The 16,341-nt window shown below is 41.4% G+C and overlaps 1 protein-coding gene across 11 annotated transcripts in view; it reads right to left on the bottom strand.

Moving 5' to 3' along the window:
• The window catches only part of tjp1b (tight junction protein 1b), a 69,842-nt gene that overhangs the window by 13,739 nt on the left and 39,762 nt on the right, over positions 1 to 16,341 (bottom strand). For 6 of the 11 annotated variants that reach the window (XM_051952814.1, XM_022192896.2, XM_022192898.2 and 3 more), the window contains 11 exons: positions 7,611 to 7,667; positions 6,939 to 7,063; positions 6,720 to 6,822; positions 6,170 to 6,485; positions 5,687 to 5,793; positions 4,859 to 5,027; positions 4,603 to 4,747; positions 1,844 to 1,977; positions 1,120 to 1,225; positions 794 to 944; positions 56 to 164 (listed from right to left, as the gene is read on the bottom strand). In XM_051952814.1, coding sequence (XP_051808774.1) covers positions 56 to 164; positions 794 to 944; positions 1,120 to 1,225; positions 1,844 to 1,977; positions 4,603 to 4,747; positions 4,859 to 5,027; positions 5,687 to 5,793; positions 6,170 to 6,485; positions 6,720 to 6,822; positions 6,939 to 7,063; positions 7,611 to 7,667 — 1,522 coding nt within the window. Of the gene's footprint in view, positions 1 to 55; positions 165 to 793; positions 945 to 1,119; positions 1,226 to 1,843; positions 1,978 to 4,602; positions 4,748 to 4,858; positions 5,028 to 5,686; positions 5,794 to 6,169; positions 6,486 to 6,719; positions 6,823 to 6,938; positions 7,064 to 7,610; positions 7,668 to 13,878; positions 13,955 to 16,341 lie in introns of those variants that run through there. The other 5 variants (XM_022192897.2, XM_051952817.1, XM_051952818.1 and 2 more) reach the window with 2 other exon arrangements.

The raw sequence follows: 16,341 nt of genomic DNA, 5'->3' as shown, positions 1-16,341 counted from the left end.
TCTATCATACCAGCAGAATTTAATCTCATGTCGCAATCTCATGCACGCTATTTACCATCTTTCTTCTTCTGGGCCAGAATGGTGACCTCCTCACCCTTGGGAAGGTCCAGGAGGAATAGCACCGCCTCCTCTCGGATTATGTTTGCAAAATCAACATTATTTACCTAGAATTTGGGAAAACATGTTTCAATTTAATGATTTCCATGCAATAATTTCACTATTATCTTGGTCATTACTAAAGTTCAAGCTAAGGAGTAGCCTTCATTGTTCAAAGAGTGCATGAAAAAGTGTAAATCTCTATTTAGATAAAGCTTGACATAGCTCTTCCTGTTCTCCGAATTGCCCGGGTAACGGCAGGTTTTATTGCACTGCAAGAACTCAAGCCATTCCTCAATATGCTTGGAGAAAAGGAGGAGGAGGTACAAACAGCGAGATATACGACTGTGAGGGAACGGGACAAACACAGCGAAAGGAAACAGTGTTTTTGTGTGTGCTCCCTCGGGGCCATTGCTAAGAGACAAGCTTGAAGATATAGGAATTTTTGGAGCAGCTAGTGTGTAAAACCATGAATAAAAAAGAGAAAGCTACAGGACACATTCCCTATAAAGCATGGCAGTTTACTGACACCATCAGCCCCATTGTTAAAATAAAGAGAATGAAAAAGTACCCTGCTCACCTACTTCCTCTTTTCTTCCTCATCTACACAATTCTTGGATTAACAGCTCTAGATTTAGACATAAAAATGATTTGCTCTTGTTTCACATCAGCTTGCGTTAAAAATACAGTATCTCACCCTGAGAATTTGGTCGCCCTCCTCCAGGCCCTCCTTAGCAGCTGGACTATCCTCCAGTACTCCGGCTACAAAGATGCCCACGTCGTTCCCCCCTGCCAGCCGCAGACCCACGCTCTCCCCTTTCTTGAACTTCACCAACTTCATGCTTGGCCTGAGGATAAAAACAATTGTTCAGCTGTTTTTTTTTGAAGTGACACCATTTGGTATTTCCTTCTTACAAATACTAACAGCAGTTCAGAAACAGTTTAAGGACTTTTGGATGTCAGTCAGAGACTTTTGTTCCTTTTTTTTAATGCAATGGTAGGTTGCTATACTGTTAATATTACCGTAAAATACTGTCGTCATGGGCAGCGCTTGGCACAGGGGCATCAGAGGGACTGACTGGCAGGTCTACATCTGGCTGTCCAGGCTGAGCATACACTGGCTTTGGCTCTGAATAAAGACACGTGCAAACTCATCTTATTAATGCAGACAGATGATGAACACCTAAACCAGACTGTAGATATTTTTGAAAACAAAGAAAACTGTCACAGCCTAACAATAGCGCAGATGTATATGTATGACTAAGAACAAGAACACTAATGGAAAAACTACTGTTCAAAACCACACACAAGCAAAGCATTATCCCACAGACGCTTGTGCACACACATACACACTAAAGGCACACAGCGTCCTGAGCAGGGAGGTCGAACAGAAAGGCAGCAGAGTGCTGCAGGCTGGGGAGGAACGTCAGACTCAATCAGCTCATATGGTTTATTTTCACTTGGCTCCCGGCAAACTGAGCCAGGCTCAGCAGGCGTCTGGATCTAACTTTTTTGGTGGTTGTGTTTCTAAAAAGGGCAAAAAAAAACTGATTCAAACAAGAATTTGTTTTACTATCATGAAGCCATTTAAAATTCTGTTGCAAATGACAGGCAGTGAAACACGCTCTTCTTCATATGCTTACAAGTTTCATGAGGATTGATGTAAGAGATTAAAGCTTGACATACGACGATTTCTATTAAAGAACACACAAATATAAGATTTACTGGCTGATTTTATTTCTCTGACCTGGGAGGGGTGGGAGTTGTTTGTCCTCTCTTGCAATGGCGGACTCCTTCGGTTTGGGCAGAGGAACCTCCTCCGGCAGCTTCGCTGGTGTCGAAGCCGGCTTTGACATCCGTTCGTCGTCACGACTTCTGTGGCTACAAACAGAAGCAGATGTTTTAGTAGAATTTATCTTTAGAAAATGAAGCCATAGGATCATAAATAGTGCATTTTGCTGATGTAGAGCCTGAAGGCAGCATATGAAATGTTCTCCTGAGCAGACACACACCGGCTGAGCACAGGTAAAAAATAACAGCTAGATTCTCAGGACGCATCTCAGTCTTGAAGGTCATCACTTTGTCTTTCCGCTCTTTTGTGCTCTATTTTTAGAGCAGCTTATCTAAGGTGTCAGAGTGAATTCTGTCCTCTAGGTGAATTTCACTGTGTGGCTCTGGCTTTACACCAGCTCGGTTTGACTGCTCTGCCAGTTTTAAAACATTATAGCCGTGGAAACGGATACACAGTGACCCCAGCCAATTACGAGGCAGATAATTATAAATGATGTCAAAATCTCCCTGTGTTTTGGGGCAAACCAGTAGGCAAGTGGTTAGGAGGCATACCATGTGGGCACAAAGGGCCTGTTCAATTCCCAGCCAGACCATTTGCTGGATGTCACTTCTCTGCGCTCTCTCAAGCATTTTGCATCTGTCTACTGTGTCCAATTGACTAAAGACGATTAGCCAGAAAAAATACATGTGTTTTTATAAATGCTCACATTTCCAATATGTTTCTTCAGAACTCCTGGGAAAAGGAGGAATATCAGCAGGCTGCACAGTGTTATGGTTCAGTGCCTCTGCTGGTCACATGTCCTACAAACTGGCACAACTTTAATGGCAGAGCGCTGCTTTATTCACTAACTAAGTGGCAAAGTAAACACAAAGAATCCTGTTTGAACTGGCTGCTGTGGAACAAACTTCTTTTCAGCCCGTCCTGGAGGCGGACTTACTTTTAATTGCAAACTTCCTGAACTGAGAGAAAAGGTTGCAGGTCACAGATCAGGTTTAGATAAACAATAACAGCCTCTCAAGAATCCTTCCTGTTAAAATAAAAATAAAACTTAAAATACTGAAATAAATTCCAAGTGTTATTGTGGCCTACACGTGTCACACTAAAGCTGATTATTACATTTTTGCATCTAAAAACAATCAGAAAAATTTAGCCAGACATCATGTTATATTTTGTTATAAGTTGATACAAAACCACAATTAAAAGGGGAACCAGCTAACACTGGCAGCTGGTGATGGCCTGTTGTTAATTCATTGTTGCAGTCATATTGCCCTTGTGCCAAACATGCGGTTTTGCCCCCAAAAGATTCAAGTGACACGGAGATCCAGTGACACATTCACAGGACCGTGTCATCTCAAGAAGAAGCAGCACTGAATAATTGATGTCATAAAACATCACTTCAGCAACATTCATCAAGTAATAACTTGCTGTTACACAAAACACTGCTCTTTTCGACACAAATTCATCATTTCTCCATTAGAATGACGGATGTGAGCTTACTGTACTCTGTCAATGTCAAAACATCTCTATTGAACTACACTAAATCTATTTAGGATTTACTATCAGTTCTACTAGCAGGGGTTCACACAGGGGAAAGTTGCCAAACTTACGGTATCCTCCAGCTGTTGAAGTACAAAAAGGAATAAAAAAGCAGACACATTCCATGAAGTGACAGTGTTGGCATACAGCACTTTGTACCAAGTGTAAAAGCAATGAAATTTTACACCAAGCACTGCAGAGTTTTGGCCTGGCTCTCAAGTGTAATTTTGACCGAGACTGACTCTTTTGCTGCTTAACAGTTGACTTTTATCTTTTCTCGGGTCAATAAGCAGTGTGAAAGGGGGACAACTGTGGTGCTCTATTGAGTTTAAATGAAGAATTAATGAGGTACTTTCAAACAAGGTTAGAGTCAAAGAAGTGCTGAATGCGGTAATGGCTGGTAATAACGCAAACATTAAATCAAAGGTCCTTCACCACCAAAAAGAGGAAAAAAAGAGTCCGTCTTAAACGAGAGCTAAGAGGTTATGACTACATCAATTATGGTCATGCTTGAGGTATTTTAATCTTCATATTTGGCTAAAACTAATGATTATTTTAATTACTGATGATGTGCCAAATATTTTGTCAATTATTAAATAAATCATTTGGACTAAAAAGCATTAGACAGTAGTAAACAGGCAAACTCAGTAGCTGAGCTCACATAGGTGGCAATGGCCTCAGTGGTGACTCCCTAGTTCGGTTTACTGCATTTTACTGCTCTCTTTCTCTCTTTCATCTGCCTGTCTCTATGGTGACCATCTCCGAAACGTCAAAAACAGGAAGCAGCATCAATCACAATTTCCCAAAGCCTTCTACAGAAATGGGAAATGATTAACATGTATGTCAGAAACATTACAATTACAGATTATTTATGCTGTTTACTTTTCAGTTAACTGGCTAATTAATCAACTGTCTTAGCTCGACAATAAGATTTAAAATTATTGCCATTTCAGTCTCAAAGCTGTGACTGAATGTGGATTGTGAAAAAGGTAATCTGTCATCCTACTCGCATCTTGATAATTAAGATGCAGATTTTCTTTTGTTGAAATCTGAATTACTGAAAGACCTGATTGTTAATCTTTTATACCAAAAGTAGCGAAGACCAGCAGAAGTACGTATATTTACAGAAAACCCCACTACTGCTTATTTCATGCCCTTAATGGATACATGATCTTTACCTGCCATTGCTGATTTGCGGGGGCGAGTGTCTGGAGTGGTCTGAGGGTTCAGATCGTCTGTCCGGAGAGCGGGAGCGGCTGCTACGATGTCTGTCATGCGATCGATTGGAATGGTCAGATGCCAGAGAATGGATATCTGAAATGTCTGATCAAACAAGAGCCACTGTTCAGCAGCTGCAGTCTGAAATACTCTGATAAGTGTGGCTTTGAATCTGCGCCGATTTCAGCTGAATCCAACACTTCACACCACTCTCACCATCTCTGTCAGAGGCGTTGGCTGAAGGAATGCTGTCATCGAGGTCGGGGATGTTCAGCAGGGTTGCCCTCTCGTCTCTCTGAACAACCATTTTTAGCTTGCCCTTTGACCTTTCTATCAGCTTCTTGGCATCTATCAAGGAGAGGTTCTCTGTCACTGTGCCATTAATCTGGGAGAATCAGAAAAAGAGGCGATTAGCCATGACATGGCAAAGAACATTTTTCAGACAGCCAAAGAATTTGAAGAAAAATTAAGCAAAATAATATAACACTGCCTTTGTTTCGCTGTTTTATCCAATAAAACTTCCATACATTTGGGCTGCAGATACATTACTGCAAGAGCATTAGATCAAATGCAACTTAACTGCAACACCAATTTTGTTTGTCAGGGGCAATTGGTTGGCAAAGCTAAGTAAAATGAGATGCAGTCACCACTTAGTTTGAATGGTGTTAACACATCATAGTGCATTTCACTCTCTGTGATAGGTGAAAAGGTATGAAAAAGTGGCTGAATTGAAGGAGAATTTCCTGTGAAAAAAAAAATATGTAAAGGACCCATTATGGATATCAAACTACATTATATGTTCTGAAAAGAAATTATGAGCTACAGAAAGCAGATTTGACCAGCTACAACACAACACATCAGAAAATACACAGTACAGTAGTACAGTAAATCACATAAATCACACATCATCAATTAACATCAAGCAATAAACACAGTAATAAGCAATAAACATAAAGTATAAAATAAAAGTTATCTAACATTTCCAGTTGTTCCAGTCGTCTTAAATGTTTAATAAGGACTCTCTCCCTCTCCTGCCCCTCTCACCTTCAGTACAACATCCCCTTCCTGGATGTTGCCATCCCTGGCTGCCAGGCTCTCAGGGGAAATGTCCTTGACAAAGATGTGGCTGGCCAGGCGCAGGCCATATTCTGCTTACAAAGTGAACGACAGCAACAAAGACAATGTTAGCACAGAGTTCACGTGACCACGCCACGCTGACCACACTTTGCTGACAGCTGCTGCTCCCACTGGGATTAACAGTACTGATTAAAGAAGATTAATTGCTCTTTTACTTAGATTTACTTGAGTTAACTTGGATTTTGCTGTGGCTGGCAAGTTTTGTTTGCCCTGGCAGTTAACCAAATGCTGATTTGGAGGTTTGATTCTCCTCTAATAATAAGGTTGTCTGGTAATACTCAAGTAAATAAAATGGCAAGGGATGTCCTTGTTTACCAGCCACAGTTACTGGTTCAAAACACTGAACACCTGCCTGACAGCCTCGTTCATCCCCGACTTTGTGAGCCTCACCTTCATTTTTGCGGGACTTGACAAGCGTGACCTTGGCAGGGCGTGGGGGCAGGTTGTGCGAGCGGCGGTCCGAGCGTGGGGAGAGGCTCCTCTCTCGTGACCCGCTGCGTTCACGTTCCCTGTCCCTCCGCCCACTGCTCCGCCCACTGCGCCTGCCCATAGCCCCGCCCACACCGCTGTAAGCGCCACTGCGTCCACTCCGCGTTTCATATATCTCTTCATCATAGCTGTCCTCCTCCTCGTCATGCTCTGACATAGTTTCCCTCTCCCCTAGGCGGCCCATTGGGACATGCACCTTCCTCTTCCGTCTGATTGTCTGTCGAGAGAATGCGAGATGAGATGAGCCTTACAACCGCTCACTTAAGATGAATCAATCGATCCCTTCAACATGTACATGTCTCCTACTGGTCAAGTGTCAAACGCATGAACACCTAAATGCATTACATGTTAACATACAAATGACATTGCAGCTTCCAACACTTTGCACTGCTAAACATCTGACAATAAATAAGAATTCAAGAGGAATTCATAATGGGATGCTGACACTCACAATTTTGGCAATTTTCCCACTTTTACGAAGCTGCTGCACAGCGTATGCATGCTCCACATTGTCCATGGAGACAGCATTGACCATGACCACTCTGTCATTTTCCCTAGAGAGAGGAGACACCAAGAACAGACACACTGGAGTCATTTTGGAATAGCAGAGTAATCGGATACTAAAAACTTGTAATCTACCCAGGCTGCCAATAATGCAACAATATCTTACTGCAGTAGGCCTTCTGCTGGGCCTCCTTTCAGCACATCTGAGATGACAATGGAGGTCTCGCCACTCTGAAAATGAGGGTTATCCCGACCTCCTGATATGGCTATCCCAAAGCCAAACCCTGGTGCCTGGAAACAGATAAACACAGATTATGTTTCTGGTTTAGCTGTCTGAGTGGACCAAAATACAAGACTGTGTGGACAAAGACAGAAGGAACAAAGTTAACATCTGTTTGTACGAATGTCACTGAACCACTGTTTGTAAGGCAAATCTACAGCATTATAAAACATTCAGCAGTCAAACACAGCTGCATCTACTCTCAACAGACTCTACAGCAAAATAAGTATTTTATCGCTGACAGCCAGCACGTACACTTGTAGCTTAACGGCTATGCTGTCTGTGTGCAAAATCAGCATTGTGTGCACATTATTTGGTCTCCACAGGCAAAAACGTGGGAGAGAATCATGTAGAAGAGAAGCCGTGTGATAACTCGGCTGTTTTGTCTGTTCCAGCTGCAACTATGTACACTGTGAGCACACTGCTTACAAGATGTGATCCTGAAAATAGGAGGGAAGAAAAACGCAGCAAAAAAGGCAGAGTAAAGAGATTTTGAAATAAGGAGAAATTTCAACATAGATGGATATAAAGAACAAAGGGAGAATGACAGACACCTACCCTGTGTAGTGTTACTGTGTGCTGTTCCCAAATGACTGTCTCCTCCATTGCTGCACTCTGCAAGACAGAAATGCGGCACATTTAACGCAAAAGGTGACATCCAAAGAGGTAAAATAAGGTATGAGAGCATACTGTTGGCCTAACTGTCTTGTATGAAAAATGACCCGAGCGGGACAAATGCTTCCCTGAGCAAAATACCAACCTCAGTGATTTTACACGTTCAATACAGGTCGAAAACGCATGGGTTAAAAACATACCTTGTTAAATTGACCCACTGCTTTACAAGATTTCAAGTCCACAAACCATGCAAAAATATTTCTTCTGACTAATAAAAGATGTAATTGAATAGTTTCTGTGTTTGAGCCAGTTTGCTCCAACATTTAACTGCAACTAACATCTATTTTCATTGTTGATTTATCTGTGATTTTTCTTCTCGCGTAATCAATTACTTGTCTGTTTCATATGATGTCAAAAAATGGTGAAAAATGTCAAACAGTGATTCCCAAAGCTCAAATGTATTTTAACCCAAACCAAAACATATTCAGTTACTGTCATAGAAGAATCAAGCAATAAAATCTTGAATCAGACAGTTTGACTTGCTTCTTTTAAAAAAAATAACCAAGACTGATCGATTTTCGAAATAGTTTGATGACTACTTCAGTTCGTCTTTGCAGCTCTATTTGCATAACAGATGAAAACAGCATCTCTGACAAATGTGTATTAAATCTCTGCTTGAGCTTGCAAAACAGCCAACTGTATTTTTAATGACTGGGAACGGTGTTATCTGTGCAATCTAATCTAATCCTTTAAAATGTGTGAAATGGTGCTTCCAGGCACATACGTCCATTCAGCACATTTGCGGAACGCGTAACAAAAACTAATTTCACTGGGTTGAGAACATAAGAGTGTAAAGAATTAGACTGTTCCTGTTTGGGTAAAAAATAGCTACCTGAGGGATTTTGGTTGTATTATATTCTTTAAATAATTCCAAAAAAGGAAGTTAGGAACATGCTGAGCTACATAAACCGTCAAAGTGCACAGTAATTAAGTAAAATGTTGCAAAGTGAACACTCCTAACATTCTGTTAGACAATAATAATATTGACTTTTACATTTCATTTCCTCTACTGAGTTCAGAGTTAGTAGCAGAAGGAGCAGACAGCGTTCTCTGTGTTTCTGGGCTCTAATTTAATTAGGACACAAACTGTCACAAACACTATACATTAAAGGGCTGCACCCAGCAGCACAGGTTGTTTCACACTGTTGCTGATTTACAGTGATACAAATAGCACTTTGTTGTGCTTGGTTTCAGTAGCCAATCAAACAGACCACACACACTATCAACATACTGGTGTCAGACAGAAGACAGTCTCCTTTCTAGTAGGTCCACAGTGTGAGGTCACATGTTTACACTACACTGAATAGAATAGGAACAATGCAAAACACCCTGCAAGTGAAACCACACCGACTGGAAGTCTTTGAAATTAAAGCACAGCCTCAGTCCCATTAGCCAGCACAGAGGAGAAGATGAAGGTCGACTCCTTCAGCTGCTGGTGAACACCGTCCTCTGCGCCCCACAGCTGGCTTCTTATCTTATCTCTGCTTCTGTATCATTTCACCTCCACTACAATCTCACGACACATTAGACATTCAATGACTGCATATAAAATACTATCAGGTTCATTCCTTTGGGGCAAATTACAACCAACATCACAGCAGCTAACGCAATAACCAGCATTTGTCATGTAAATTGGTCCTAAGTCTGTGACCTTAATAGGTGAGACTGTCACACATTTCCCTCCTGCTTTGCTGGTAATTTCTTTGACACCTGAAACACCACCTATGCATAAAATGAAGATCTCATGTTGCGGTACATTAAAGTGTGATGAAAGATGAACGAAAGGAGATGAATCTCACACTAAGCGGCATCAGTTCCAGTGCTTGGACTAGCCACTGACATTACTGTCGCTGTGTTGGCAGCTTCAAACCCTAAACATCTAGCAAGTGTCAGAACAGTGTCACACTGAAGATGAATATGCACCACATCAGCATGACAAGCAGCTAATGGTCAGGCTATCAAATCTGCAAAAGTGATAACAATGGCCAAATCTTGGATGGGCCAACGGCAAAATACTGAAAACGTGTTTCAAGCTTTAAGAAAACAGAGCCCGGTTTAGTTTTTGTACAGCAGAAATCAAAGTCAGAGGTGGAAACTTAGCTGACTGACTCCGCTGCTGTTGTGTTTATTGTTTTACCACCCAGGCTCCCTTCAGCACATCATCCTTATATCTTTTGCGACCTGTCGGCCAAGTGCCAAACATTAGCTGGCGTCTGGGAATACAGGCAGCTGAATAAATCGCCACAAGTGGCCCCAGACGTTCTCAGCTTGGCAGCAACAGTCACAAACTCCTCAAGCAGCTTATGGTGAGACTCACAAGGAGGATGAACAAAAGTTTGAGAAAGGGAACTCCCCCTGCCCTTTTACATTGAATACACTGCACTTGAGAGAGGAGGAGGGGGAAGACATCTGAATATTAACAAGTCTGCTGAACAGAGGCATGATTTCTCACAGAAGTTTGCTCTTAAGGAAGGATTTATGCCACCGTTTTCTTGATCGACAGCATGAAAGTGCTGATGCAAAGAACTCAAACATGTTGACTAAATTCATAGACTGTTGGCCTCTCGTTGACCTCCTGACTTTCAAAAATTATTTTAAGATATTCTTACAGTGTGACACAAACATGCACACAAATGAATGTGTTACCAGAAATGTGATTTTTCTGCTTGGAAAGTATGATTAGATACAAATAAATGACCTTAAAATTAATCAAAGAGAAAATCCCACATGGGACAAAACAGGAGGAATCTAAAATTGAGTGGAAAACTGAACAGAACTGTGGAGTAAGAAACAGAAACAGATTGAGCAGAGTCCTGCAGTCCCTCTAACCCTCTTTGTTTCTTTCTTTCTCCCTCTCTCACCCGCACACACACCTTTCACTTTGAAGGGATGTAATTTTGCTTTCTCCTCCTGCAGAGCTTGTTGCTCTGGTAACAAAGAGGGAACAGTGTGGTGTTGTTCAAGGGGCCTGACATTTTCAGGACATGTCTGAAGGTTCCTCTCAACTGTGGGAGGTTTAAAGAAGACACGGCTGAATTAAATCTGAAACTGAAGCACATGAGCGCTACGTATTTGTTGCTACATGTACATCTAAACACAGTCTGCTCTAATGACATGGCATTTGTTGAAAACAAGCATTGCTTTTCTTTTGTAGGAATCAACAAAGACACACAAAAAAACTTCACTGTTTGCATTGCATTTTGTCCCACAACCAAACCAACATCTCCGTGCCCCATCCAAAGCCAAAGACACGAATCTCCACAGGCAAGTAACATTAAGAGGAATAAAGACAATGCCGGTGTCCCAAGGTTTCAGTGAACCGTGAGGACTCTACACTGCTCCTGTGTACAGTTTGTAATAAACTTGCATCAGCACCCAGTGATGGATGAATTTTAGTGGCACTCTTGTGTACGTCCTTTATGGTCACAAACAAATGGTGCCAAGAGAAGCTTCATGCCACAAGCCAGAGCCAGGGCTGGCAGCCGTTCCACCACGGAGACACACCATGTTGGTTGGGTCATGCTTGGGGGATTACAACCGGGCAACTTGGGAGCCAGCACTACAACACAGATGGATAACACAGCTGAGAATGGAGGAAGGACAGGAAAGCTCTGGTCAAAAGGGACTGCTTAGAGTCAATACACAAATGGTAAACAACATAATCATCAATAAGCCCGCTGTGGGTTCATTCCTCTGCAGAACAAACAGCTACTAATAGCATGTATGTCAAATAATGCTCTAACGGTCTTTCCAGCTTTTAATTTTCACTTGTAAATCAATTAAAGGCTGCAATTAATGATTATTTGCATTATCGATTACACATTATCCTCTTGATTACTCCATTTATTATTTGCTCTACGAACTGAAAACAGCACACTCAACATCACATTTTGCAAACTGGCTGTCAAAAACATCAAAAAATTCAGTTTTAGCATACAAGAAGAAAACAGAATATATTTGCACTGTCGAAGCTTGGCGTGAAGTATGACTTCAATAATTAAACCGCAATTAAAATAGCTGTAAATGAATCAATCTACCAATAATTTATTCAGCTAAGTGTTTCAGCTGTAGGAAACACAATTATTTATTACCATACGTAATCCTCTACATAATTAAGTCCAGAATGGTCCATCAACAACCTTACAAGGTATTCATTTCTATATGCATATATTTTATTTCCAAGTTCAGGGACATGTATTCTTCAAATCACTAGTATGTGAGGAGAATGTTTGTAATCAGAAGTTATCTGTGAGCCAGTGTCAATAAAATAGAGCAACTGCAAACGCACAAATACGTCAGTGAGGTGGTGGGCTACTCTCATGCCAGTACAACAGCAAATTTTGGCTATTGTTTGCAATTATTAACAGCCTCTTGGGCAGGGTGTTCTGACACTTTTTTATCAATATCAATTTGGCTGGAAAAACAGCAACAGAGGCTGAATTTTGGGGTTGTATTTCAATTCAGGCCTCACATGTCTGAGTTCCTTTTTCCATTCTAGATAATGTAGTTATCACAAAACCAGAAACCAGTCGATCCACCTGAATCATTAATTTAATACCTGGTGAAAGCAACCACTTGAGTAGACTACAAATAGAAAAGCATCTATCGGTGAGATTTGTTAAATAAAGTCTGAGGCAAATAACAGAAAAGATGTGCATCTGTGCCTCTACTCGGATGCAAAAATCCTTCCGAATACAAGCGTCGTCACAATACTAACCTGACACGACCCATAAAAAAGGAAGCTGAGACAGAGTTCATTTTGTATTCAGTTTGGAGCATCATTAAAATTAAAGAGAGCAGGCTCCTCTCTGTTCAGCAGAAAAACAAATCATATTTCGTCTGAAGCGGAAACCGAGGCAAGATGGTGGAGTGTTCAATTCTCTGACAAACACAATAGATTTTGTGCTGTAGTATGGTTTAGGGGTGAGGCAGAACCTTATTCAATTCTGACCGCTCTGGGACCAGAGGAGCTAAAAATAGCTCTCATTAATTCTGCCGTTGTGATGCTGCAACAGAGTGTTTGAGAGAAACTTGCACCATGAACACTGTAGAACGTTTAATAACCTCTTGTTAGATTAAATGCCACGGCTCTACTGAAACAAATGATGCAATACTGCAAAGAAAATATATTGCCTTTCTCTCTAGAGCCCGTTTGTTGGATTTGTCTGTAAGGCCAGCGGAAAACAAAGAAAGGTGGATTACTTTTACAATGCTGTATAGTGTCAGGGCAGGAAAATGTGGCTATTCAAATGTTAAACGATTAGAATAGTGGACACTGAATGCTGATGAGAGAATACTCCTGTACTAAACTACATATTACTCAATTTAGCTAACTCTTTTGCTGATTATGAGAAATGAAGCCAACTTAAAAGAACACATTTTTAATAATTTAATAAAATAGAATAATGATAAATACACACCATTCTTTAGCATCTGAAAAAAAAACCATGTCACTGCAACTTCGAGCCTCATATCAGCAGCTGTACTAAAACTACATAAGGCTGGGTCTCCTGCAGGTAATTCAACATTTGCTTCACAAAAAAACAAACAAATGAAATGAAATGCCATGAGAAATGACACTGACAAAGAGTGCCATGCCAGCAATGAGCAAATTGCTAAGTCAAAACAAGGATTTGTTGCACTGCGGCCAAAGACACAAACTAACAACAGGATCACAGTCCACTGTGGCCGCTGGCAGTGAAGCAGCAAAGAAGTAGAATAAGATGATTGATCACTTCAGAAATTGAAATCGATGTGCTGAAGAGTGCTGACAACTGCTAAACCTCCGCTGCCTCTGAGAACATAGTCCAATGCTAATGAGCGCCCATGTCTTAGCATCAGTCGTGGGTCCCCTGAGAGATAAGTGACACTCTACACATACAACATGGACAGACACTGTACTGCAGATTCCTGTTAGACGGGAGATAGTGGGAGAGATGCAGCATTGCATAAGTGATACGAAGGTCAAGAGACGAAACCTATTAAGTCTGACATAAAAGTTAATCACCAGCGGTTACAGCCATGAAAGACAAGCGCTATCTAAAGGCTACAGTGAAACAGACTTCACTTCCACTTGATTCCCCTTTTCTGTTTGGGTTGTTGTTCAAGTATTCAGATAATGATGGATGCATGGAAGATAAGAGGTACTTACATCAGTTCATCCTGGTCACTACCGAGGACTCAGACAAAAGCGTCTCCGACCTCCAGCTAGTCCTCAGTAAATCCAGCAGGAGATTCCTGCAGACGCACATCAGCAGCCTCAGTGCATGACCGCACCAATCAGTGCTGGGAGGAACTTGCCCCCACCTTCCTCTCTCTTTTCTTAGTTCTGATACCACAGAAATTACGACCAGAGGTGAGGGGTTACGAAACACACCCCGCAGTCACACTCTAAGGCTTCCTCTGCCCTGCACGGGTCTGTATCCTCTCCAAACATCTTTCTCCAAAATGTAGTCCTCCCTCTAACTCTCTCCTTACACGCTCATGGGATCGAAGCAAATCCCCTCCGGCTTGGCAGCGATCTGTGTGGGATCTGCAGTTCCGCTACAGCATGGGACTCCTCTATACTAGCGAACATCCATCCGCAGTGTAAACTGCTGTATCGGACTTAACCCTCACACTGCTGGGTTAAAACAGAGCAGAATCTACCACTTCGTTCAGCATGTGGGACATTATCGCTGCCCTCCTCCTCAGGTGTGCTGCATTGCATGCATAAATTATGCTCATTGTGTCAGTGACATCCCACAGAAGATTAGCTGTCAGTTTGATGCTCAGTGGTTGCAGAGAGTACATGAGGACAACGTGATCGGTATTTTTAGAACGCAGCGCAAGAAAACAGAAAAACAAAACCGTCATTAAATCTGATCTTTTACCAAATTTCTGCTAAAATTAAGAGGTTGTTAACAAAGCAGGCAAAACTAAGAACCAGAACGGGTGACATGAGACCTGGAGGTGCGCTAAGACACAAGCAGAGAAAGGTTGCTTAGGAACATGTCTCACAGCCATTCAAAATAAATCACTTGATTCCATTTTCACTCTATAACACAGCTAAAATAGCCCTTTAATTTGTTGGCATATCTTTCAAAGTACTTCACGAAAACCAATTTTTTTAAATTGAAAATTTATCTCACCAGCCTTTAAAAGGAGAATCGGAAATTTCAGTATTATTCATATATTATTATTGTCAAAACAATAATTACAACACTGCAGTTTGCAACGAAAAGGCAAACTGAACTAAGGACACTGCTCCATGCAGTGAACACTAAGTTTGTCAGTGTCAGTCAGATACTTCTGCCTGGCATTGTGTGTGTTTGTTGTCATCAGTGGTTCAAACCTGCATCCTGACAGGTGTTAAATCAACCATCAGCTTGTTCAACATGCTGGTACTGCTCTATGGTTAATCTAATCACAGTTGCAGTCGCTGTGCCAGTCTGTGCAATTATATAACCGATTATAATGCGATATAATTAGATAAAGAGAAAAAAAAAAGTGCTACATGAATATATGCGACTATGACAATCTATTCACTGCTTGTGTGCAATCTGCTCGGCCTCTACACTCATAACAAAGAGATAACCAGCCAGTCTGGAGTGTGTCCTGTGCACGGTCACAACTAGCCCCTGCTGTGACCAGCTGGAAACGGATGCCAACGAGCAACCTGCCACTGAATTGGTACTCCACAATGCAACCTCTGCAGGGCTCTGCAGTGTGAGCATTATGCTTTCATGTATGTGTTATTGTGTAGTGTGCAAATGTGACAAATGACTGATTCTCTAAGCGCTGAAACTCTTGCTAGTAAAAATCAGTGCACAAAACATTCAGGCAGCAGCTACCCACTTTTAGTCAGCGCTACAGTTTCTATGTGCTGTGCGTACATTTTAGTTGAAAAACAGTTATTTTAAAATTGTCAATAACCTGTGAAATTTCTTGTATTATATAGCTATCACAATTGCAAAATTTACACTAACTGCATTATGACTTTTTGATTAAATTGTGCAGATCTAATACGCGCAACAAGCCGCTGCAACCTGTGGTTAGCCATAAAGCGCTGCTGTGGACTGGTCTGTGGAGGCATTTCTAAAATTCTTTTGCATTTCTTTGCACTTTATTAGATATTTGCAGTAGAGATGGAGAAGAAATGTGGGGAAGAGAGCATGAGAATGACATGCAGCCAAGCTTCAAACAGGATGAACATAATACAAAACAAGTATTTTGGTTTAGTGGGGTATGTTGAGCCTAGAGCCAGAGTTGCCAGTGTCACAAAGGTGGCTCTCTTTTAACCTCCTACATCGCCATGTTAGCTTATGCTGCACAGCTAACCTGCTCTGGAGGAGGTTACGTTAAATCTGTTTTTGTGTTTGGTCCTGATTTGCTGCCAAGTCTTATTTTACACTGCAGGTATTGCAGCTCATAAATGACAGAATGGAAAGTGTAAAATATACGATCAATGACACCAATTTTACTTTGATTTGCCCAAAACATTTCCTATATTATGGGACAGTGTCAGACCTAAATGCCAGATGTCAGACTTTAGGGAACCACGTAGTCGCTTTGCCCCCAGTGAAGATATTCATGTCCATCTTTAGAGAAGTGCAATCGAGCGTTTGTGTCTCAC

Source organism: Acanthochromis polyacanthus, chromosome 8, assembly GCF_021347895.1.
Source record: "Acanthochromis polyacanthus isolate Apoly-LR-REF ecotype Palm Island chromosome 8, KAUST_Apoly_ChrSc, whole genome shotgun sequence".
NCBI lineage: Eukaryota > Metazoa > Chordata > Actinopteri > Pomacentridae > Acanthochromis > Acanthochromis polyacanthus.
The sequence above is the reverse complement of the archived record's forward strand: the minus strand, read 5'-3'. Positions and strand labels throughout refer to the sequence as shown.